Here is a 26,113-nt window from a genome sequence, read left to right as displayed (position 1 = left end):
ATGTATATATTTGTACACTTTCTCAAAACATAAAGGAAATGGCAGTTTCATCTTCATTGCTAGATACAAGAGCTATCATTAGCAGATTTTTTCTTTTGCTTATTAACAACTTTGGATTGATTATTTTCATTTATTATTTGGTAGGAACAAATGGGTATTGTGTAATTGAATTTTATGGTTTCCCACAATTGGAGAAGTCAGTGGTTTGAATTTTATGTGCAACAAATTTTGAATTAGAAGATGCTGTAAATTTTGGCTTAGTGACAGTTTTTTTTAAGCTCAGTATTTGCTTAGATTTAATTGAAATCTCTATGAAAGATAGTGTTAAGAAGAAAAAGTCACTAAATTCATTTGTGTACTATATTTTATGTGATCATACAGAATATATATTACAATTTAGTATGTTACATACTAAAGGAAACCACCTTATATCCCCATGGTAAAAAATTACATAGGTCATTTTAACTCTGAAATGGATATTAACTGTTTCTTTGTGGCACACTGACAAATTTCCTACTCATTGGGAAATTTGGCATTGGTGTAGTTATTTAATAGCTACTAAAATATTTTTTAATATATTTAAATAGCTATTTTATAGCTATTTAATAGTTATTGAATAGTTGTAGTTATTAATGATAAGAAGCAATTTAAGGAAGTAGCCATTTTGAGGAATTTAGTGTTTCACTTAGACTTGCAAAAATAGTAATCATAATAGCAAACATTTTTTGTGTACTTAGTGTATCCTGCTGTACTAAGTGTTTTACAGTCTGGTTTTTCTTTAGTCCTCACAACTTCATGATGTAGTTACTGTTATTAATGTCATTGTTCAGATAATGAAACTGAGACTTAAATAGTAAAATTACCACTCCCAAACGTTAGGCATTATGAGTTTTTCATTTTGTCGAATTAGTTAATTCATAGTGATCATATCTTACACTTGGGTAGCCTGCCAATTTCTTTCACATAGGCCTCATCTGATATTGATAGACACAGCATGAGTGCTCAAGACCAGATTATTTAGAGATGCATGTTCTGTAGCTCTCTGGTTCTTCTTGTTGATAATCATTTTTATTTTACAGCAGCTTCTAGTCTAAGATAGGTGTTATTTTCCCTCTATTCAGTTTCCCAACTCCCACTAAGAATCCATTCAGCTAAACTTTAAAACATTAACATATTACTTTGAAAATTAGTTCAGCTTTTATATCGAGTTTTATTTTGCTTCCAAACTTATGATGTCACAGGCTCTTCTCTTATGTGCTGTTTTAGAAATAGCAAAATGTATCCTCTAGATCTTTCTAGCTCAGTATTATCTCCTTATTTGCTGTTGGTTATGTATAAAAATCTTTTATTTTTTTCTGGACAGTAAACTTCAGACACAGTGAACAAAAGATGTGTGCTATCTTAAATGATTTTACTTCTAAAATACCTGGACAACTAGGGATTAGAGCTACTGTGACATTCTCCTTTTCATGGTTTATTTTTTATTAATAATGTTGTATTTTTTCTTTTACTTATGATTGGTTTTTTGCATTGCTGCATGTTACTTTTAAACACCTGGCTTTCTCATTGAACAGTTTCATTTCCTTTAATTCATGTGAAGACCTTACTATTAGTTATTATTCATGTTATTTCATTAATGCATTTTTGTTTGTTTATACATTTACTCTATTTGATTAAGGATAACTCCTATGCTTTTAAAAAAACGTTTCCAAAACCAAATAGCGAAGTTAGTGATTTTTATGTATTTCTTTTTGTCTGTTTTAGGATGGCTACCGTAGAGTAGTTAATGTTGTGCCAAAGAAACCACCACTGCTAGACAGACCTGGTGAAGGAAGCTACAATAGATATTACAGTCATGTTGATTACCGAGACTGTGACGAGGGCCGCAGTTTTTCTCATGATCGAAGAAGTGGTCCACCTCACAGAGGAGTATGTAAATTTCCCCCATGTACTAATTGTTGTTTTTTATAAGTTTAAGAATCATGTAATTTTTGGAATTTATGTGACTGGCCATGGAGGCAGTTGAATAAACACTTCCTGCTTGATGCTCTGTTGAATTGCCTGCTGGACCTGTCAAATGGGAACTGGTAGTCAAGAATCTTGGGGTGCTGGACAAAGTGGGTAAGCGCTCTAGATAGCTCTGTCTTAGATTTAATAACATTGATTCCAACTCGCCTGCTTTTTTATTCCCTCAGTTGGCGAGGGTTTGTAGAACCAGATAAAGGTAATCTTACCTATTGCTTTTGTATTCAGTGAGAATCCGCCTGCAGTGCGGGAGACCTGGGATCGATCCCTGGGTTGGACGATCCCCTGGAGAAGGGAAAGGCGACCCACTCCAGTATTCTGGCCTGGAGAATTCCATGGAATGTATAGTCAATGGGGTCGCAAAGAGTCGGACACAACTGAGTGACTTTCACTTTCACTTTCAAGTGATCAGCATGTAGTTATCTTCTGTTACTGAATGTGCCCAGTTAAAATTACGTTATTTTCATCATGATGAAATGCTGTGGGTGAGGTTGGGTTAAGGTTGTTGACACTCAGTCTCATTTTGTTATAATTATTAATAAAGTCTACTTCTTACCTCAGAAAGCTCTCCAAACATTGCCTTTCCTATAATAAGCATTTTTAAAATCTTAGCTACTATTGCTTTATTATGTTCTTTTCTTAATCATCTTTAATAATCTAGAAACATATTTAATGTTGCAGTAATCTGTTATTGAACTTGATTAAACTATTCCTTGATGCACTTCCTTTGACATAGCTTGCATGTTTACATCATTCTTCTGCTGAACCATTTTCCTATATTTTCTGCTTTTTCCCCTGTCCTACCATGCAATATCGTAATTAATGAGATATTCAGTCATTGCTTAAATAAAATTTGATGAAAGCTTTCTTACGTCTCAATAGAATTCATTTTTATTTTGTTCACTTTTAAATGTCATGCTTTTCCTTTAGGAGGAAGGGTTCAATATTGAAAAGTAAACATTATGCATTATCTTTATTTTAGAAATACTGAATTTTGCCACCAGAGTCATTCTTTCAGGTAGTCTGAAGGAGAAACAGTTTAGCCTTTGGTTAAACAGTTGTTACCTCATGAAAACCCTGTGGCTGCTTAGTGTAGACAGGGAATTTTGGATTCAGTGGACGAAACTGTATTTGAAACGTAATAGTGCCTTGATAGTATTTTTTACTCTTATTGTTATAAATTGAATTGTTCATTCTTTACACATTTTCTCATGTAATATTCTTCAAACAAATAAACCCACTTGAGATCCTTAGGATTCTCATGATACTAATTCTTACCTAGACTTCAGTTAATATAAAGCAAACTACTTACTAGATCCAATGTGATATTATAGCTGTTGACTTTTTTCTTCAGTTTAATGTTGGGAAGAAAAATGATGAACGCATTTTACTTCTGTAAGTATGGTATGTGATGCTAAAGAGGACAATGAAGATAATATTTTTATTTTAGCTGAATCATTGTTTCTGATTGTAGGTAATGCACATGTTACAGTTGTCCATTGATATCAGGGGATTGGTTCCAGGACCCCCAGTATACCAAATCCCAAGGATGCTCAAATCTCTTACATAAAAAGGCATAGTGTTTACATATAACCTATGTACATCCTCCATGTATTTTAAATCATCTCTAGATTATTTGTGATACTTAATACAGCATGGTGCTATGTAAGTAGTTGCTAGCATGAGGCAAATTCAAGCTTTGCTTTTTGAAATTTTCTGAATTCCACCCTTTCCCCATATTTTTAAATGTGATTGGTTGAATCTGCTAATGTGGAACCTGTGGATATGGAGGACTGATTGTCCCTTGTTGTATGTGTAATGTTAAGTAATGGAGTGTGGATTACTATGTGGTTCCTTCATATGTACCTCTTCCAACTTGTCTGTTTCAGAGGACAAAGTGTGTTACTTTTTAAAATTTTAAGCTTACCTTAATTTTAAACAAGATTTTAAACATCTTGGTCTAATATGGTTTATCTAATATAGTGTTGATCTCTTATTATATTGTTTCCAATTATAGTTTTTAATGGGAGGTAGGATGAGAAAAGGAAACCAATAAGAAAACTGGGAAAGTGACGGTTTCCTCATTAGGCTTCAAGATGAAAATTGCTGAGCAAACTTCACAGAGAAAGAAAATAAAATGAAAGATTGAGAAATATGTGTTTGAATTTAAATTGAACTTTTGTTCTTGAACAGACTTTCTCTATTGTGAATGATGGCATGTGTTTTTGACAATAAAGTTGTTTGGGCCCACCAAAGAAATACTTTTAAGTATTTTAATAGAGATAAATAAGTACCACAGGTTCTGAGTCTACCAAATTAGTGGTTTGAAATGGATGACTTGTATCTTGTTTTCTTTCTCATGCCTTTGAAGCACAGAGAAACTTAGAAAAGTATTTTTTCCCTCATATTATTTTGGTTTTGAGACTAGTTTCCAGTAATGTTGTTAGATACAAATAGATACTCTATTTGACCAAAATAATGTAAATGAATATTTTAAGTAACATTTTTCTGTTACAGGATGAATCTGGCTATAGGTGGACGAGAGATGATCATTCTGCAAGCCGACAGCCTGAATACAGGTAAAAAGATAAAAATAATAATATAATTACTTTGATGTTTGCCTCATTGAAATGTCTCCTATTGAAATCTCACCTTAAGGCACATAGATGAAATATTAAATAGGGTTTGAAATTTCAGAAGCAGCTAGTATTATAATCTTTTTGTGACTGTGTAATATACTATTAATGGCACTAGTAAGCTAGCATTCTTATCTCTTGGCATTTCATAATAGATAATAAAAATATTTAAACTATTGTTTATTCTTTTCTGTTTATTAAATTGTTCTTAATGAGTCATGTGGATTATAAGGTATCTATTTACTTAATTAGAAAGTAAGGCATTTTTTTCCCAGAAGTATCCTTCTTGAAAATATTTGAGTCATTACAAATTATCTTCTATTATAAAGCATCTCTTAGTTGCTTTATTTTGATCAATTAAGTTCTGTTGGGAAAACATATTTTGGAAGGACCTCGATCATTGTTAGCTTTGGTTACTTATATAGAGACATTTGATAGAATAGTTAGAAAAAAAGAACAGATAGATTTAACTGGGTTGATAGTTGCTTTCTTGTATAACTTGACTTTGATAGTGTTGGAGGTTGTAAAGGATCCTTTTAAAGATCTCTTATAGCCTGTTGGAGAAGAATCACAAACTCATGGAGAATGGCAAGGAGTAACTGCCACAACGTCATAGGTGCTAGAAGTAGACAGCTGGATTCAGTGGGCGGTTGTTACAGCCCAGTAGTCAGCAGAAGCATCAGCATGGCAGTGTTGGGTCCCTGTCCCCAAGTCCCACAGGGTGATGTGATGGGCAGATTGGTGGCTCTGCACACAGTGGGATGCACTGTAACTGAGAAACCCAGAGTTAAGCTAGATAGCTTTTGTTGCAGTCAGGAAGCAAGCCAGTCCTTTCCTGGGGAGTAAGCAGTCACATGGGAGTTAAACTGCGGTCAGCTTGACCTGTTGAACTATCTGTTGACCAGTTACAAAAACTCTTCTGTAGCAGTGGATGGTTAGGCCTTTCAGTTTCATACCTATGGCGGGGTTCAGAGTTCATGGCAGACTGCTTCTCTCAAAAGAAACAACAGAGATAACAGATGTTGAAAAATGCTTTGATAAAATTTAACACTTAGTATATAACTTCAGCCAGGAAGAGAAAATTCTGTGTATTTAATAAACAGGCATTTGCTATACTGACTGGTAAAGTTAGAGGCATTCGCCTTAAAACCAGAGCAGAGCAATAATGCCTGTTCTCACTGCGTCTATTCATCATGGTAATAATGGTTTCAGCCCCACTCTAACTGAGACAAGGAAAATGAAGGTTAAGGGTTACAATGAAAGAAACAGAATTTATTTACAGATTATATAATTACCCATGCAGAAGATCCAAGTCTATAAACGATTAGAATTATTGGGAAATTAGCAAAGTTCAGTATAATAAAGTCAAGTATGAACAGAATAAATTAGACAACGTAATTTAAAAACACTATAGCATAAAAACTATCAAGGAGTAATAAAAATGAAATTTAATGAAAGTGTGTGAGACCTAGTTGGATGAAATTACAAGTCATTTCTAAAGAACATTTTTAAGGTCCTCAATTAAAAAAGGAGCAATGCAACGTCATTGGATGGGAAGAGACAGACATCACAAATGTATCAGTTCTCTTCAAATTCAGGTGTGAATATATAGTTCCAGTCTAAATTCCAGTTTTTTGTTTGTTTGCTGCATCAGTTCAGTTCAGTCACTCAGTTGTGTCCGACTCTTTGCGACCCCATGAATTGCAGCACGCCAGGCCTCCCTGTCCATCACCAACTCCCGGAGTTCACACAAACCCACGTCCATCGAGTCGGTGATGCCATCCAGCCATCTCATCCTCTGTCTTCCCCTTTTCCTCCTGTCCCCAATCCCTCCCAGCATCAGAGTCTTTTCCAATGAGTCAACTCTTTGCATGAGATGGCCAAAGTACTGGAGTTTCAGCTTTCGCATCATTCCTTCTAAAGAACACCCAGGACTGATCTCCTTCAGAATGGACTGGTTGGATCTCCTTGCAGTCCAAGGGACTCTCAAGAATCTTCTCTAACACCACAGTTCAAAAGCATCAATTCTTTGGCGCTCAGCTTTCTTCACAGTTCAACTCTCACATCCATACATAGCCTTGACTAGACGGACCTTTGTTGGCAAAGTAATGTCTCTGCTTTTGAATATGCTATCTGGGTTGGTCATAACTTTCCTTCCAAGGAGTAAGCGTCTTTTAATTTCATGGCTGCAGTCACCATCTGCAGTGATTTTGGAGCCCAAAAAAATAAAGTCTGACACTGTTTCCACTGTTTCTCCATCTATTTCCCATGCAGTGATGGGACCAGATGCCATGATCTTAGTTTTCTGAATGTTGAGTTTTAAGCCAACTTTTTCACTCAACTCTTTCACTTTCATCAAGAGGCTTTTGAGTTCCTCTTCACTTTCTGCCATAAGGGTGGTGTCATCTGCATATCTGAGGTTATTGATATTTCTCCTGGCAATCTTGATTCCAGCTTGTGCTTCTTCCAGTCCAGCATTTCTCATGATGTACTCTGCATAGAAGGTAAATAAGCAGGGTGACAATATACAGCCTTGACGTACTTCTTTTCCTATTTGGAACCAGTCTGTTGTTCCATGTCCAGTTCTCCCTGTTGCTTCCTGATCTGCATATAGGTTTCTCAAGAGGCAGGTCAGGTGGTCTGGTATTCCCATCTCTTTCAGAATTTTCCACAGTTTATTGTGATTCACAAAGTCAAAGGCTTTGGCATAGTCAATAAAGCAGAAATAGATGTTTTTCTGGAACTCTCTTGCTTTTTCGATGATCCAGTGGATGTTGGCAATTTGATCTCTGGTTCCTCTGCCTTTTCTACATCCAGCTTGAACATCTGGAAGTTCACAGTTCACGTATTGCTGAAGCCTGGCTTGGAGAATTTTGAGCATTACTTTACTAGCGTGTGAGATGAGTGCAATTAGAAGTTGGTAAACTGATTCTAAAATTAACAGGAAGAGGCCAAATAACAAAAATAGTATTGAAAAGGTGTGAACACTCAATAGATCATGTATCAGAACAAAGTTGTAGTAATGTGACAGTGAAACAGTAGGGAGTCTGGAAGCAAACCTAGATATGTCTAGGAGTTTAGGGTATAGCAATAGTAGTATTACAAATCAAATGCAGAAAGAATGAACTTTTAAATAAATAGTACTGGGAAACTTACTCTCCATTCAGGAGAGAAAAACATAAAATTGGAACCCTGGCATGTGAACATAAATAATCTGATATAATAAAGACCTAAATATAAAAATCAAAATTTAAAAAAACATACAAGTTTTGATTAGGCTAACTAATGGTTTATAATGGTTTATTTCTCCCCAAAGAACCAGCTCTTGGATTATTGTACTGTGTACTATGTATGGTACTATGCTTAGTCTCTCAGTCATGTCCTACTCTTTGTGACCACATGAACTGTAGACCACCAGGCTCCTCTGACCATGGGATTTCCCAGGCAAGAATACTGGAGTGGGTTGCCGTTTCCATCTCTAGGAGATCTTCCCAATCCAGGAATCTAACCTGCATCTCCTGCATGGCAGGCATATTCTTTACCACCTGAGCTATTTCTGTCTTTATTCTTTCTTTTCTTTTTTTAGCATTTTCCCCCCTGTACCTGTGGATAATTTTACATAAATGAAACAAAATTATATATGTTACTCCTCAATCTTTGTAGCAGTGTTAGTAGCTTGGTATATGTTCTGTTAGGTTGGTGCAAATATAATTGTGGTTTTGGACTGTGAATTTTAAGTCATTATATCTAGGCTCAAACACATCTTTATTAAGGAAAATAGAAACCATTATAATCAACATGTTATTGTCAATGAGAAATAAGTTTATTTATTCCTGTAGCATAAAAATCCATACTTTGGGATTCAGCAGACTCTTGGAAAGCATTTTCTGCCTCCTGATGGTTATGGAAGTGTTTTCCCTGCAAAAAGTTGTGGAGATGCTTAAAGACGTGGTACTTGGTTGGTGAGAGATCAGGTGAATATGGCAGATGAGGCAAACAAAATCTCATAGCCCAATTTGTTCAACTTTTGAAGTGTTGGTTGTGCAACGTGCGATCAGGTGGCGTTGTGGAGAAGAGTAGGGCTCTTACTGTTGACCAGAGCTGGATGCAGGCGTTGCCGTTTTCTATGCATCTCATTGATTTGCTGAGCATACTTCTCAGATATAATGGTTTCACCAGGATTCAGAAAGCTTTGGCGGATCAGATGGGCAGCAGACCACCAGACAGTGATGATGACCTTTTTTGGTGCAAGTTTGGTTTTTGGAAGTGCTTTGGAGCTTCTTCTTGGTCCAGTCACTGAGCTGGTAATCACTGGTTGTCATATACAATCTACTTTTTGTTGTACGTCCCAATCCCAAAACGGTTTGTCGTTATTGTGTAGAATAAGAGAAGATGACACTTCAAAATGCTTTTTTTAAAATTTTTGGTGAGCTCACAAGGTACCCACGTACCTAGCTTTTTCACTTTTCCAACTTGCTTCGATGACCATATGCTTACAATGCCAAATGACCATAGAATGGTTGACACTGAGTTCTTGGACAACATCTTGTGTAGTTTTAGAGGATCAGCTTTGATGTTCCTCTTAGTTGGTCATTGTCAACTTGTGATGGCCAGCCACTGGACTCATTATCTTCAAGGCTCTCCTCTCATTTGCAAAATTTCTTAAATCATCCTGGCCAGATGCATTGTTGATGTTGTGAGTCGTCTCTGCTTTCTGACTAGTTCTGAACTCGACTAAGAAAATTGCTCAAATTTTCTTTTTGTGTAGTATCATTTCCGTAGTTAAAATAAACAGCAAGTAATAAAGTCATTAGCAAAAAAACATAAAGTAAGAAATGCATGTTAAAATCATTTATAGCATAACCACATTTATTTGAGTGTATTCTAATATCAAATGGCAAACTTCAACAACACAAAACCACAGTTACTTTTGCACCAACCTAATATTTTGTCTGTATTCACAGACACTTGGGGTATTTGATTTTTGTTAATGAGGTCAGCTTCCCTGGTGACTCAGATGGTAAAGAATCTGCCTGCAATGCAGGAGAACCGTGCAATGCACGAGACCCGTGTTCCATCCCTGGGTCGGAAAGATCTCCTGGAGTAGGAAATGCCAACCCACTCCAGTATTCTTGCTTGGGAAATCCCATGGACAGAGGAGCCTGGTGGGCCCCAGTCTCTGGGGTTGCAAAGAGTCAGACACAACTGAGCAATTAACACTTAAACACACTTCTTTCTAAGTTGATTTTCTCTAGAGGCTTGTGCAGATCCCTCCAAGTTATTTGGTTTAACATTTTTTGAATTTCCAAGTAATATTCCATTATATGGATAAACCAGATATTTCAGTTGTTTACCTGTTGATGAATATTCATGCAGTTCCCAGTACAAAACAATATTGCAATAAATCTGAGTACATAATATCTTTAAGCAACAGTACTTTGGTACCCATGGGATAGATTGCCAAAAGTGGAGTTTCTGGGTCAAAGGGCATGTATATTTTAAATTTTAATAGGTGTTTTCAGTTTGCCTTCTAATAACCTAAAACAAATACGCTTCGTTTAAAAAATCTAAAATTTTAACTTGGACATTTAATTGTTTTTCTTATCTACTAACAAGTATAGTTTTAAAATTTCCTTTAAGCACTATTGTAACTAATAGTAATTTAATACTGATTCTGATGTAGTAATCCTAGTTATTTGTGATCAGAGAATGTTGCCTGTACTCTTATTCTGTTGTTTGAAATTCATTGATTCAGTAGTGGGTTTTTTTTTTTAATTTCTCTATTTTTAAACTTTTTAAAATTAAAAAACATTTTTAGCCATGTCACACAGCATGTGGGACTTTTAGTTTCCTGACCAGGGATCAGACCCATGCTCCTTACAGTGGAAGGATGGAGTCTTAACCACTGAACCACCAGAGTGGTTCCTGTTGATCATTAGTTGATCAGTTTTCTTATCTATACCATGGACATTAAACAAGTGTATTGTTTTCAGATTTTTTCTGGGTATATGCATGTACCTCATACAAGCACTATTTACAATAGCCAAGACATGGAAGCAACCCCTTGCCCATCAGTAGACAATGAATTAAGAAGATGTGGTGTATACACACACACACACACACAATATTACTCAGCTGTAACAAAGAATGAAATACTGCCATTTGCAGCAATGTGGATGGACCGAGAAAATATTATGCTAAGTGAAATAAGGGATAAATGACAAATACTATGTCACTTATATGTGGAATGTAACAAATAATAGAAGTGGCTGTGTATGTAATACAGAAACAGATTCACAGATATGCAAAACAAACTGGTTACCAAAAAGGAGAGGGAAGGTTAGAGGGATAGGTTAGGGGTATGGGATTCACAGATACAAACTACTGTGTACAAAATAGATAAGCAATAACTGTATACTGTATAGTACAGGAAATTACACCTGTTATCTTAAAGTAACCTGTAATGAAATATAAACTGAAAAAATTCTGAATCATTATGTTGTATACATGAAACTAGCATAATATTGTAAATCAACTATACTTCAATTAAAAAAAAGGATTACATGATTCAACACATGCAACACATATTTTACCATGCCTGTTACATAGTAATCATTTAAAAACATATTTTTAATGATTAAAAAATAATTTTAAAAGTTAACTATGGTGGGGAAAAAAGCAAGGTATATTCTCTTTTCAGAACAGAGAGTTAATTTTATATGTTATATTCATTCATTTGTTAAGTATTTACTGTGTACTTTGTATATATCAGATACTCTTCTAGCCTCTGGAGATAATAAACTCCTTTCATGAAACCTACATTTTAGTATAGATTATAGATAGTAAACAGGTGTAAAACAAAGCAGTTTTTATGAAGAAAAATGAAGCAGCATAGTAAACTAGAAAATGCTTCTATTTCAACACCTTCACTTGACGTCTGGACATCTTCAGTAATATTTCACATTTTACACTATCACAGAAGTTACAGCTTTTAGTGGCTGGCGTCTTCCTGGTTATCTTTAAGTTGTTCCCTATCAGATGGACTCATTGAAGAGTTCCTACTAAAAGACTTTGTGAGTGGAAAGTAGCTATTGTTGTAGGGGGAAAAAAATGATTGCATCATAAACCATACAGGAGTAGTTGTATATTTTTGTAAGAAAACAATTCTGAGCAATTTGGAGAACCGTACTTGTCAGTATTTTTGTTTTTGTCTCCAGCAGTGCCCCAGTAATGCACTTTATAGCAAAAAGATCTAATTTGATCTCATAGGTCCTATTTTTGTAGACTTCTTTAATCTGGAACAGTTCCTCAGTCTTCCCTTGATTTTTATGGCTGTTTTTGGCAAAATGAATACAGGACAGACATTTTATAGAATATTTCTCAATTTAGGTTTGTCTGATGTTCATGATTAGATCCAAGTTATGCATTTTATTTTTTTCTGCTGCAGTTTCTGAAGTGATCCTGTCTTTATTGTGTTTTGTTAGACTGCAAATGTTGATTTCCTTTTTTGGTGGTGTTGTCTTAGTAAGATTGGGATCTGCAAAATTTCTTCACTGTGAATTCAGCTTTCTTCCTTGAAGTTAGTGTTTTGATACTTTGAAACTATGTGATTATGCCATTCTAGGTCCCATTTCACTCCCTTCCTACTTTTAGTATCCATTGATGTTTCTTGCCTGAATTCATTAGTAATGAGATGCTTCTAAATGAGTGATTTCATAATTAGATGTTTCTTTCTATATTGTGTAGACATGTTTTGAGGAAGAGCTTTCTTTCTCTCTGCTACCCTCTTTAAATAAGAAACAAAACTTTGTTTATATTGGGTTGGCCAAAAAGTTCATTTGGATTTTTCTGGAAGATCATATGGAAAACCTGAAAAAACTTTTTGACCTACCCAGTATCAGCAGATTCCTGTTTTTGTTCAGTGTGGTATAATCTGTTGGTATCATTATTTTGATGCCCGAATTTGGCCATCAAATCCCTTCAAAGTAGCTTCTGTGTGTTCTTTTAAAAAATATTTTGTGGTAAAATATACATGACATGAAATATGCCATTGTAACAGTTTTCAGGTATACAGTTCATTGGCATTAATTATATTTAGAGTGTTGTGCAACCATCTCAACTATTTCCAAAACTTTTCATCATCCCAAACAGAACTGCGTACCCATTAAGCAATAGCTTGTTATTCTCCTTTACCCCCAGCACCTGGCAGCCAACATTCTAGTTTCTATTTTTAGGAATTTGCCTGTTCTAGATATTTTGTATAGTTGCATTCATACAGTGTTTGTTCTTTTCTATCTGTCTTCTGTCACTTGACATAGTATTTTCAAGGTCTGTTGTATGTTGTAGCATATATCAGAACCACATCCCTTTTTATGGGTGAATAAATATTCCCTTATATGTGTATACCACATTTTGTTTCTCCATTTTTCTTCTGATGAACTTTTGGGGTGTTTCTACCTTTTGGCTGTTGTGAATAATGCTGCAGTGAACACTGACATATGAGTGTCTGTTTTGAGTTTCTGTTTTCAGTTCTTTTGGTTACATATGCAGGAGTGGAATTGCTGGGTCATATAGTAATGCTTTATTTAGCTTTTTGAGGAACCACCAAATTGTTTTCCATATTAGCTGCACTGTTTTACATTCCTGCCAGCAGTGTCCAAGAGTCCAAGTTTTTCCTGCATGCTCACCAGCAACTCATTATGTTTCTATCATTATCATCAGTCATCACCATTATTACTATTATTATTGCCATCCTGGTAAGTGTGAAGTGATATCTCCTGGTTTTGATTTGCATTTCCCTAACGACTAGTAATGATGAACAACCAGTTTCATGTGTTTATTGGCCATGTGTGTATCTTCTTTGAAGAAATGTCTATTTAGTTTTATTTGTCCATTTAAAAGTTGAGCTGTTTGTCTTTTTGTTGTTGAGTTTTAGCAGTTCTTTATGTATTCTGGATATTAAATCCTTTTCAGATGTACAATTTGTAAGTATTTTCTCCCATTCCGTAAATAGTTTTTTCACTTTGTGGATCATGACCTTTTTTGATGTACAAAATGTTAAAATTTGATTAAATTTAATGTATCACCTTTTCCTTTTGTTGCTAATGCTTTTGGTGTTATATATGAATTCATTGCTAAATTAAGATCATCTGAGTTATTTTGACTTACCTACCTCATTTTTTGATTATTTCTTAACTTTCTGCTGAAAGATGTTCTAGGTCCTTCTTATACTTTCCCTGCCCCAGCCCTCAAATCAGCAGTTTCTCTAAGGAACACAAGTTCTCTTTAGTGGAGAGTGTTTGTTATAGATAAGACCTGGATACACACTTTTATACCCATATTTATTTTTATACAGTATTTCCATATTTGACTTCATGGCAGTATCCCTTCATCTTTTCCTAATTTTACTCCCCTTCTATATCATTGAGAGAATCCTGGCTTTCAGTTGTTGGGATAAACAGTCCTCCATGGGTCTCTTGCACTCCTACACATCTTACCAAGTTATGCCAAGAATGCAAGGCCCTGATCGCTGTTTATCTGTCTTATTTCTCAGAGCTGGGTTTGTGGTGAGCAGTCTTGAAGGATAAGGTAATGTCTTCCTCTGTGTTAAAGAGCAGGCTTGCTTTTTTTTTTTTTTCTTTCCAGTCCTTTTACAAGCCTTGGGCTATTCTAGTCCACCGCCCCCCCCCCCCATTTTTACTTATCTTTTTTTTTTTTTAAATTGGAGTATAATTGTTTTACACTGTGGTGTCAGTTTCCGCTGTTCCAACAAAGTGAATCAGCCATATATATACATATATGCTGCCTTTGTTTTGAATTTCCTTCCCATGTAGGTCACCAGCAAGTACAGAGTAGAGTTCCCTGTGCTATATAATAGATTATCTTTTTTATACATAGCAGTGTATATACGTCAATCCCAGTCTCCCAGTTCATGGGCTTGCTTATTGCTTGGTGTAAAAATAGTGGATTTCCCAGGTTTCCTCAGGTGTGAGCCAGACCCACCACATGTGCATGTGCATACACCTGGGCTCATATCAGATCATCCCTGTGGGACTTGGAACCTGGAGAAACTCACGCAAACATGCCAGTGCTTATGGTGTTTGCTATGCTGGCGAATTAAGTCTTTTGTGTCTTCCGCAGGCATCCGCGAGGTAGTAACAGCTCGTTAGCTTGTAAATAGGGTGAAATCTGATCTCAGACCTGAAACTAGCACCCTTGATATTTTGCCTACATTCCAGTACATAGTAAATCTTCTGACCCTGTCAGTCTTTCTTCTTACACAGCTCAGCACTTCCTTTTGCAGATTGCCATCATTCCTGGGCTTCCTTGCTTTCGCACCATCTTCCACAGGTCTATTACTGGCAGTGGAACATCTGTTTTATATGTTTCATATTGTTCCACATTATGTACTTTATAAATTCAGTGTATGTGTGTATATATATATTGTGTGTGTGTGTACATGTACATATATATATATAGTAGTTCTTATTCAAATATGTTTTATCAATGGGAGTGTGGAGTCACTGGAAACAGTCAACAGAGGAAAAGAGAATGTGTCAAGTTTTCTGTCATCCTCATACAATACCCCCCATCCCCTGCCCATGCTCTGAAAATTACCACTTTCTTATTTAATAGAGCCACATACCTGATAATTTGTCTACATTTCAAGTATATCATTACCTACTACTCTTGGTTCTGTTTTTACCCAGTGATTATCTGTTTGTACAAAACACATTTGTTTGTGAAATTCAAAATATGTTAGGATTTATTTCACTTTGTATTTAAGGAACATGTTATACTTTATCAGGAGTTATTGATTTAGAGAGAATGAGTTTTTTTTTTTTAAGTAATTTTTTCCCCTGTAGAATAAACCTTAGAATAAAGTATTAAATAATACTGAAAAATATGGAACAAGAGTGTCACCAAGTGGCCAGTATACTTTATTTTTAAATACTGTTCCCCCCCCCCCCCCATATTCACATATGGAAAATTTAGATTTAGTACTTTAGTATTTCATACTGCATACTGATGTTTTTAAAAAGAGTAAGTTTAACTTTTATTTTTATTATAGCTCTTTTATCTTCTTAGGTGATAATCTCTTTGACAGAGAAAAATACTATATAATATATTTTTTGGTTTTGTTCAGGGGTACAAATGTTTATTGAGTGTTTGCTATGTGTAGGCCACTGTGCTCATATCACTTGCTTACAGTCTACTTAGTGAAATAGTTGGGCAAGTAGATAGTGTAGTATAATATATGCTCAAGTTTCATCGAATGCTAAACTCAAAGAAGCACTTATCCTATACTGAGATTTTATTAAAAGTTTCCTGTAGGAGCAGATTAATTTGAATAGAACCTGAAGGAAAGTTAATATAAGTTAATCAGAGAAAGAGTAATGGGGACCATATTCTTACAAAGCTGTGTAAAACCATGATGTGTACAGCTATTCACAGGTGATTATGTAAGAGCTAGCAAACTATGGATTAAACTATAACTAAGAAATCTGGGTTTTATTCTATTAACTCTGATAAATTGTTGAAAATTTTTAGCTTCACAGGAAGAGAGGGGCTATGGTAACTCAGATTGTGGTTGGTCTTCAGTGTAGGGGGTTACTTTTAAAAATGGCTCTAGAGATAGAACAAGAAGCCATGAGTATCTGAATTGGAAAAGGCGAATTGGGTTGGAGGAAAAGGGTTAAATTGGATAAATGCTGAAAAATCAGCAAAATGTGGTTGTTGGATATGATAAGAAAGAAGAGGGAAATGCCTGGATTTTTCATTTTGTTTACTGTGTGTATAAAAATGTCATTATCTGAGATTGGCAGTACAGAAGGAATGGTTTCAAGGGACAAACTGCATTCAAAATCGAGCTTGTCCAACGAGAAGGTATATTTAGACAAGAGCAATGGACTAAGATCAGAACCCCTAAAACACTTTTATGGAAGTGATGGAAGATAAAGGTCTTTAAACAGCATTAAAGGTCACCGATGTCTCTTGCAATTGAGTGTTTCAGTGATAAAAAGTAAAATATCTCCTGGGTTTGGCGGTGTCAGGATGAATGACATGTGAAGGGGATAGATTCAACATGGGTGGATAACTTTAAAAGAAAAATAATTGAGATAAAAAGTAGGCAGTATTGTTACTTGGAGACTGGAACTGGCCAAATGGACATCACTTAAAACATTTTTAGCTGATCAGTAACGAGCATACTTACAGATTGAAGAGAAAAGAGAGGCTGAGGGTATAAGAAAGAAAAGGGCTAACTGATGAAGCACTTAAATGAGGACAAGGATGAAGACTATTGATAGAAGAGCTAACTTTTGATGGCTGGGAGGAGACAATCATATATCAAGAAAGAAAGGACAGAATTAGGGACAGGCAGATGAAGACACATTGTGAGAGAGGAATCCGGACTGGTAGTTGAGGTACTCATTTCATGTCTGGAGATTGCTATATTTTTCAGTCTGGGAGGTAACTCATTGAGAGTAAAAGATTTGGTACTAGGTTAAAGGACTTGGGGAGAATTATCAAGATACAGAATACTTGCTGACATGAATGAGAGATTGAGCTCACTAATGATAAGTAAAATTTTATTAGTGCAGTTGAAGGCACAGCGGAAATCAGAGACTATGTACCTGTAGGGGATCAATCTGTAGGCTCTTATAATTTCTCTCTAGGATATGGCAGCTCTAAGTGTATTAATGAAGAAATCACAGATATTGGAATTAATGTAGGCTTTGTCTTGGCTTACATGTTGTATCAGAATTGACAGGAAGGAACGTTAGTAGTTTTCATAGAGTGTTTCAAATACTGTAATTTAGGCTGGAAGCACAATGAGAATGGTGTTCATGAGTTACTAGATACTATAGGAGACTTACAGGTATCTGTAAAGTGGAGGTGGAGTTATTGTAGGAGTGAGAAAACTGAAGGATAAGACATTGTTATAAGAAGGCCGTATTAGATTCTGATGAAGAGCACGTCTGGGTAATAAGTGGCAAGGTGTTGGATTTAGGGGAGTGGCTAAGTATTGTGGAGAGGTAAGAGGTACCTGGCCAGGAAATTGCTCCCAAACTTCACAGATGATCCCCTGAATTCTGAAAGTCACTCGTGATGTGGATAGGTTATGTTACAGTGCAGACTGTGTCACTGAGTGCAGGCTTTCGGAAATGTGGGAGCATTCCCAGAAGGTTGAAAATATAGGCAGTGTGGGGTTATGGTGGGTATGCATGAATTTAAATGAGAAGTTTGTCAGTCTCTTTCTCCCTCTTCTTGGAAGATGGAGGGTTTAGAACATAATCCTGTGCCCCATGTACCTCAGGACTTTGAGGTAAAGTCATCAGTGTGCACTTATTACTCAGCAGATTGAAGGGAGCTAGTATTTGTGTTCCACTGCCAAAGTTTCAGTTAAAGAAGTTGGAGGGATTGGTTTATGAAGAGGCTGATGTGAAAACATTTACAAGATTGACTCATTTCTTTATTTTGTTACATGAGTATATACAAATACAGCTATTAGACATAAAGGATACTTGTAATACTTACAGGTGAGTAGTTAACATATTTATCTGTAGTAATAAGGCCCATGTCTATTAATGGCAGTAACTCATATGCTTACAGTGACCATGTGAGGGAATATAAACAAATGCTGAGGGTCAGATTGGAGCAGCTGCTACCTGGTAGCAGCTGATCCATGCTGTTTAGCAATCTATTTACTTCTGACCTTGAAAGAACTCAGAAATCCAGATTTTTAAACAATGTTTAATTTCTTGATTTTTCAGTGTTCACAATTAATTAAAATGAAGATTTGTTGTCTTTAAAGTAGGACATTAACCTGGGACTCTGAAATGAAGAACATGTAATAGCAGCTGTCTCATAATGGTGTTTCTCAGTCCTGGCTGTACTCTGAATTAGGTGTAAAGCTTAAGAAAGAGTACTCTGTAATTCCTACTCACTCTTGGAGATATGATGTAATAATTGGTGGGTGGAACCTCAATATTAATATTTTTTAAAAGCTCATCAGATGTTCTAATGTGAAGCTAGACTTGAGAACTATTGATCTAATAGGTAGTATAGTGTGACAACAGCCCAGAAACCACAGGATCGTGTTAACAGTGTTAACTTCTTGGCACCTTCTCTCATTTGTGATACCTTTATCTTGAATCTTTATTTTTTAAAATTTTCATTTATATGTTTTTGGCTGCAGTGGGTCTTTATTGTTGTGTGCGGGATTTCTTTAGTTGTGACGAGCAGGGGCTACCTTTTGTTGCAGTGCGCGGGCGTGGTTTTCTGACTGTGGTAGATTCTCTTGTTGTGGAAGCTTCCCTCGTGGCTCAGATGGTAAAGAATCTGCTTGCAATGCAAGAAACCCACGTTCGATCCATGTGTCAGGAAGATCCCCTGGAGGAGGGCATGGCAACCCACTCCAGTACTCTTGCTTGGAGAATTCCATGGACAGAGGAGCCGGGTAGGATACAGCCCATAGGGCTGCACAGAGTCTGACACGACTTAAGCCACTTAGCCCAGCATAGCACTCTAGTTGCAGAGCGCTGGCACAGTAAGTGTGGTGCTTAGTTGCTCTAAGGCTTGTGGGGTCTTCTGTACTAGGAATCGAACCCGTGTCCCCTGCATTGGCAAGTAAATTCTGAACTACTGGACCCCCAGGAAAGTGCCTTGAACCTTTGTTCTTGATGGTAGTTATTCCCTTTGCCCATATTTCTAAAACTTGTGTTGGTAAGAATTGCTTAGAAGTTCATTAAAAATGAAGTTTGCCAGGCTTTATCTCAAGAGATTCTGATTCAGTAAGTGGAACCTTGGAATTTGATTGTGATGCAGAGTTTGAGAAACTCTGGCTTGTATGTTCGCTATGCTAAGTCACTTCAGTCATGTTCGACTCTGTGCGACCCCATAGACAGCAGCCCACCAGGCTCCCCCGTCCCTGGGATTCTCCAGGCAAGAACACTGGAGTGGGTTGCCATTTCCTTCTCCAATGCATAAAAGTGAAAGTGAAGTCGCTCAGTCGTGTCCGACTCTTAGCGACCCCATGGATTGCAGCCTAACAGGCTCCTCCGTCCATGGGATTTTCCAAGCAAGAGTACTGGAGTGGAGTGCCATTGCCTTCTCCGATGTTTGCTACTGATGGTAAACAAATCTCTGGCTTTGGCTTCTCTTCTGAACTCTACATTTTTTACATCCAACTGCCTATTAGACACATTTTTCACATGGAAATACCAAACTTTTCATTGAAAACTTTTCATTTCATCATTCTTCAAAGACTTCTACCTCTTCTTCACATATCTTAGGCATACAGATGGACTACTTTTCCTAGCCTTCCTACTAGTTACGTGCGGCCTTGTGACTATCTCCAGTATAATGTGAGTAGGAGTTCTGTCTCTACACACATTCTTTCACACACATTTACCTTTTCCCGTGTTGCAGGGTGGGCCCTGGAAGGCAGTGGCATCAAGCATGTGACCTTGGAAGCCACGCGTTGAAATAGCGGTGTGGTCAGCCTGGGTTCTTGGAGCAGAATTTCTCACCTTGGAATGCCTGCCCTAGACTGTCTGATGGTGGTTAGATAGACTTTGATGTGTGTAATGAATCAACATTACATTTTTTGGTATTTTTGTTACATCAAGTTAGGCACGTTTTTTCCTTAGTAACATTAGGTATTGTTTTAGGTATTAGAGATCAAATTATGACTAAAACAAAAAAATCTATATTCTAACTGGGGGATCTCTGTCCATATCTCATGCTTCGAATACTTTTTAACTGTAAAGATATGGTTTTGTCTAGACTGGGTCTCTAAACATCTAATCTCAGCTCTGGTACAAGACAGTTACTTGATTTTGTTGTTGTTCACTCAGTCAGTCGTGTCTGACTCTCCGTGACCCCGTGGACTGTAGCAGACCAGGCTTCCCTGTCCTTTACCGTCTCCTGGTTGCTCAGACTCATGTCCATTGAGTCAGTGATGCTATCCAACCGCTTCATCCTCTCTTGTCCCCTTCTCCTCCTGCCCTCAGTCCTTCCCAGCATTAGGGTCTTTTCCAGTGAGTCAGCTCTTTGTATCAGGTGGCCAAAGTATTGGAGTTTCAGTATCAGTCCTTCCAGTGAATATTCAGGGTTGATTTCCTTTAGAATTGACTGGTTTGCTCTCCTTGATGTCCAAGGGACTCTCAAAAGTCTTCTCTAGCACCACAGTTGGAAAACATCAATTCTTCGGTGCTCAGCCTTCTTCGTGGTCCAACTCTCACATCTGTACATAACTAGTGGTAAAACCATGGCTTTGACTATATGAACCTTTGTTGGCAAAGTGATGTCTCTGTTTTTTAATATGCTGTCTAGGTTAGTCATAGCTTTCCTTCCAAGGAGCAAGTGTCTTAATTTTATGGCTGCAGTCACCATCTGCAGTGATTTTGGAGCCCAAGAAAATAAAGTCTGTCACTGTTGCCATTTTTTCCCCCCGTCTATTTGCTGTGAAGTGATGGGACTGGATGCCATGATCTTAGCTTTTTAAATGTTGAGTTTTAAGCCAGCTTTTCACTCTCCTCTTTCACCTTCATCAAGAGACTCTTTAGTTCCTCTTCGCTTTCTGAGTAAAAAGTAATATGCTCAAGTTACAGTACCCCCTCGTTCTCTTGTTCCACGTTTAAAAACAGATATTTGAGGTCTGCACACTTAACTTTTCTTAACTTTGCTTAAGCAGTTACCCAGATGCTTTCTCAAAATGATTCCTGAATTTTTAATTCCTTTTTGAAGATCCTGCTCACTAGAAGTAGCCAGTATTTTGTGTGAAATATTTGAGTGTTGAATGTGGGAAGGAAAGGTGAGGTCCTGAATAAGAGATAACTTGCTTTCTTTCTCCCTCTTCTCCCCTCCCCTTGTATCTTTGCCTCTTGATTTGCCTGATTTTTGCTCTTAACCGGTAAACATACATCTGCTGAAACTGAGAGGTTGATCACAATTTGTTTGGTTTGGTGTGAGGGGTTGGAATTATGTTAACAGATGAGAATCCTGAACTTTATAAACCTGCTTTTGAAACCAGCATTCAAAGTAATAAATAGGGCAGATGGTTCCAGGTTCACATTTTGAGTAACAGTGTTACAGGGTGTCTGTTCTTCCCATCTTACATTCTCTAGGTGACTTTGCCTCCTGTACTTTTCCAGCATTGCGGCTGAAATGTTTGTGATGCAGCCAAAGATCTTTCCTAACTCTCAAGTTATATACTTTTTCGATAATAAAAAGCATCAGTTCCTTTAAATATATGATTTTGGGCAGGGGGAGACTTCATAGTAAGCATTCTAGCTATACTTATATTTATTTCTTCAAGGGCTCTTTTTTATTGCACTCATTATATGTGTTGATATCATTTTTAATGTAACTAGAAACTTTATAAGGGCTTCCTTGATGGCTCAGACAGTAAAGAATCCATCTGCAATGCAGGAGACTCAGGTTTGATCTCTGGGTCAGAAAGATCCCCCGGAGAAGAGAATGGCTACCCACCCCAGTATTTTTGCCTGGAGAATTCCATGGACAGAGGAGCCTGGTGGACTGCTGTTCATGGGGTCACAAAGAGTTGGGTGGGACTGAGCAACTAACATTTTCACTTTCACTAAAACTATAGTTTGAAAGCTTTTGATATAAGTTTTCTTTCTGCAGTAAATGGGAGTTTGTCTTAAGTACAAAGTTTTGCCCTGTGAATTATGAACTCTCAATTAAAACATGCTCAAGTTCCCAGTATCTTGTTGTGTTCAGCATGCTTCAGGCTCATTATTAAAGAATTGTTAAGAATTCTTTCTTAAAATCAGGATGATACTTGCATAAAAATGATTATATTGTACTGATATTGAGTAATTAAAAAAAATTTGTTTGGGCTATGCTTCTCAGCATGTGGGATCTTAGTTCCTTGAACAGAGATCCAACCTGTGCCCCTGCATTGGAAACATAGAGTCTTAACCACTGGACCACCAGGAAAGTCCACCCTATAGATGAATTTTATGAATGAGTACTGGAACTAACACATTTTGATAGAAAAAAAGTATAAATAGAATGGTGATATTTCTGTCAATCAGTCTGTTCTTTGCTTTTAATTTTTGGGGGTGAACTAATGACAATCTATAGAGATTTTGTTTTGCATTCTGTATCCTAAATGACAGTTGTATATGTGAATTTAATTCATACAGTGCTTCAGGAAATAGTTCTGTGTTTAAGAATGTCCATCTTAGATTTATTTTGCTTGTGTGATTTTAAGTACTTAGATTTTCTTGTTAAAATGGGATTTTTATATCTGAAATAGTTTTAAAAAAATATTTATTATTTTTGACTACATTGGGTCTTCGTTGCTGTACATGGGTCTTCTCCAGTTGGTTGAGCAGAGGCTAATCTCTGCTTGTGGTGTGCTGTATAGTCCATGGGGTCGCAAAGAGTCAGACACCACTGACCAACTTTCACTTCACTACTTCACTCATAAGTGCAGTCAACAGCCAGGAAGAGCTCTGCTCCACACAGTGACTCAGGGACCCAGGGTCGAAGGACCTCTGTCATTTTCTGCATGTAGCATTTCCAAGGTTACCCTGGTCTCAACATCCAGCAGGCAGATGCTGGGATGGAGAAAACAGGGAGGCACTATGCACATGAGCTTCAGTAGTTGTAGCATGTGGACTCAGTGGTTGTGGCATCCTGCCTCCAGAACACGAGCTCAGCGGTTGCGGTGCATGGACCTATCTACTCCACAGTATGTGGAATCCTCCCGGATCAGGGATGGAACCTGTGTTCCTCGCATTGGTGGGTGGACTCCCATCTACTGTCCCACCCTGAAAGTCCCATTTAAATGATTTTAAGGAATTTTAATTAATATTCAAGAAAACAGAAATCTTATATTTCAGATAAGGGTCATTCAGATCAGATCAGATCAGTCGCTCAGTCGTGTCCGACTTTACGTGACCCCATGAATCGCAGCACGCCAGGCCTCCCTGTCCATCACCAACTCCCGGAGTTCACTGAAACTCACGTCCAACAAGTCAGTGATGCCATCCAGCCATCTCATCCTCTGTCGTCCCCTTCTCCTCTTGCCCCCAATCCCTCCCAGCATCAGAGTCTTTTCCAGTGAGTCAACTCTTTGCATGAGGTGGCCAAAGTACTGGAGTTTCAGTTTGAGCATCATTCCTTCCAAAGAAATCCCAGGGCTGATCTCCTTCAGAATGGACTGGTTGGATCTCCTTGTAGTCCAAGGGACTCTCAAGAGTCTTCTCCAACACCACAGTTCAAAAGCATCAATTCTTCGGCGCTCAGCCTTCTTCACAGTCCAACTCTCACATCCATACATGACCACAGGAAAAACCATAGCCTTGACTAGACGAACCTTTGTTGGCAAAGTAATGTCTCTGCTTTTGAATATGCTATCTAGGTTGGTCATAACTTTCCTTCCAAGGAGTAAGCGTCTTTTAATTTCATGGCTGCAGTCACCATCTGTAGTGATTTTGGAGCCCAGAAAAATAAAGTCTGACACTGTTTCCACTGTTTCCCCATCTATTTCCCATGAAGTGATGGGACTGGATGCCATGATCTTCATTTTCTGAATGTTGAGCTTTAAGCCAACTTTTTCACTCTCCACTTTACTTTCATCAAGAGGCTTTTGAGTTCCTCTTCACTTTCTGCCATAAGGGTGGTGTCATCTGCATATCTGAGGTGATTGATATTTCTCCCGGCAATCTTGATTCCAGCTTGTATTTCTTCCAGTCCAGCGTTTCTCACGATGTACTCTGCATATAAGTTAAATAAACAGGGTGACAATAGACAGCGTTGACGGACTCCTTTTCCTATTTGGAACCAGTCTGTTGTTCTATGTCCAGTTCTAACTGTTGCTTCCTGACCTGCATACAAATTTCTCAAGAGGCAGATCAGGTGGTCTGGTATTCCCATCTCTTTGAGAATTTTCCACAGTTTATCGTGATCCACACAGTCAAAGGCTTTGACATAGTCAATAAAGCAGAAGTAGATGCTTTTCTGGAACTCTCTTGCTTTTTCCATGATCCAGCAGATGCTGGCAATTTGATCTCTGGTTCCTCTGCCTTTTCTAAAACCAGCTTGAACATCAGGAAGTTCACGGTTCACATATTGCTGAAGCCTGGCTTGGAGAATTTTGAGCATTACTTTACCAGCGTGTGAGATGAGTGCAATTGTGTGGTAGTTTGAGCATTCTTTGGCATTGCCTTTCTTTGGGATTGGAATGAAAACTGACCTTTTCCAGTCCTGTGGCCACTGCTGAGTTTTCCAAATTTGCTGGCATATTGAGTGCAGCACTTTCACAGCATCATCTTTCAGGATTTGAAATAGCTCAACTGGAATTCCATCACCCCCACTAGCTTTGTTCATAGTGATGCTTTTCTAAGGCCCACTTGACTTCACATTCCAGGATGTCTGGCTCTATGTCAGTGATCACACCGTCGTGATTATCTGGGTTGTGAAGATCTTTTTTGTACAGTTCTTCTGTGTATTCTTGCCACCTCTTCTTAATATCTTCTGCTTCTGTTAGGTCCATACCATTTCTGTCCTTTATCGAGCCCATCTTTGCATGAAATGTTCCTTTGGTATCTCTGATTTTCTTGAAGAGATCTCTAGTCTTTCCCATTCTGTTGTTTTCCTCTATTTATTTGCATTGATCACTGAAGAAGACTTTCTTATCTCTTCTTGCTATTCTTTGGAACTCTGCATTCAGATATTTATATCTTTCCTTTTCTCCTTTGCTTTTTGCTTCTCTTCTTTTCACAGCTATTTGTAAGGCCTCCCCACACGGCCATTTTGCTTTTTTGCATTTCTTTTCCATGGGGATGGTCTTGATCCCTGTCTCCTGGACAGTGTCACGAACCTCATTCCATAGTTCATCAGGCACTCTATCTATCAGATCTAGTCCCTTAAATCTATTTCTCACTTCCACTGTCTAATCATAAGGGATTTGATCTAGGTTATACCTGAATGGTCTAGTGGTTTTCCCTACTTTTCTTCAATTTCAGTCTGAATTTGGCAATAAGGAGTTCATGGTCTGAGCCACAGTCAGCTCCTGGTCTTGTTTTTGCTGACTGTATAGAGCTTCTCCATCTTTGGCTGCAAAGAATATAATCAATCTGATTTTGGTGTTGACCATCTGGTGATGTCCATGTATAGAGTCTTCTCTTGTGTTGTTGGAAGAGGGTGTTTGCTATGACCAGTGCATTCTCTTGGCAAAACTCTATTAGTCTTTGCCCTGCTTCATTCCGTATTCCAAGGCCAAATTTGCCTGTTACTCCAGGTGTTTCTTGACTTCCTACTTTTGCATTCCAGTCCCCTATATGAAAAGGACTTCTTTTTTGCATGTTAGTTCTAAAAGGTCTTGTAGGTCTTCATAGAACCGTTCAACTTCAGGTTCTTCAGCGTTACTGGTTGGGGCATAGACTTGGATTACTGTGATATTGAATGGTTTG

At 37.5% G+C, this 26,113-nt stretch overlaps 1 protein-coding gene across 50 annotated transcripts in view; it reads left to right on the top strand.

Annotated features, from left to right (window-relative positions):
• Positions 1-26,113, top strand: part of PPHLN1 (periphilin 1) — a 175,851-nt gene that overhangs the window by 36,747 nt on the left and 112,991 nt on the right. For 36 of the 50 annotated variants that reach the window (XR_015163758.1, XR_015163757.1, XR_015163756.1 and 33 more), the window contains 2 exons: positions 1,765-1,929; positions 4,543-4,604. Coding sequence is in view for 43 of the 50 variants with exons in the window: in XM_086399859.1 (XP_086255985.1) it covers positions 1,765-1,929; positions 4,543-4,604 (227 nt within the window). In the remaining 7 variants the exon portion in view is untranslated. The remainder of the gene's footprint in view (positions 1-1,764; positions 1,930-4,542; positions 4,605-26,113) is intronic. The other 14 variants (XR_015163753.1, XR_015163752.1, XR_015163755.1 and 11 more) reach the window with 1 other exon arrangement.

This window comes from Bos grunniens, chromosome 5, assembly GCF_055505025.1.
Source record: "Bos grunniens cultivar Pamir isolate PY7600 chromosome 5, Bosgru_T2T1.0, whole genome shotgun sequence".
Classification (NCBI taxonomy): domain Eukaryota; kingdom Metazoa; phylum Chordata; class Mammalia; order Artiodactyla; family Bovidae; genus Bos; species Bos grunniens.
Note: the sequence above shows the minus strand (reverse complement) of the source record. Positions and strands in the feature narration are given on the sequence as shown.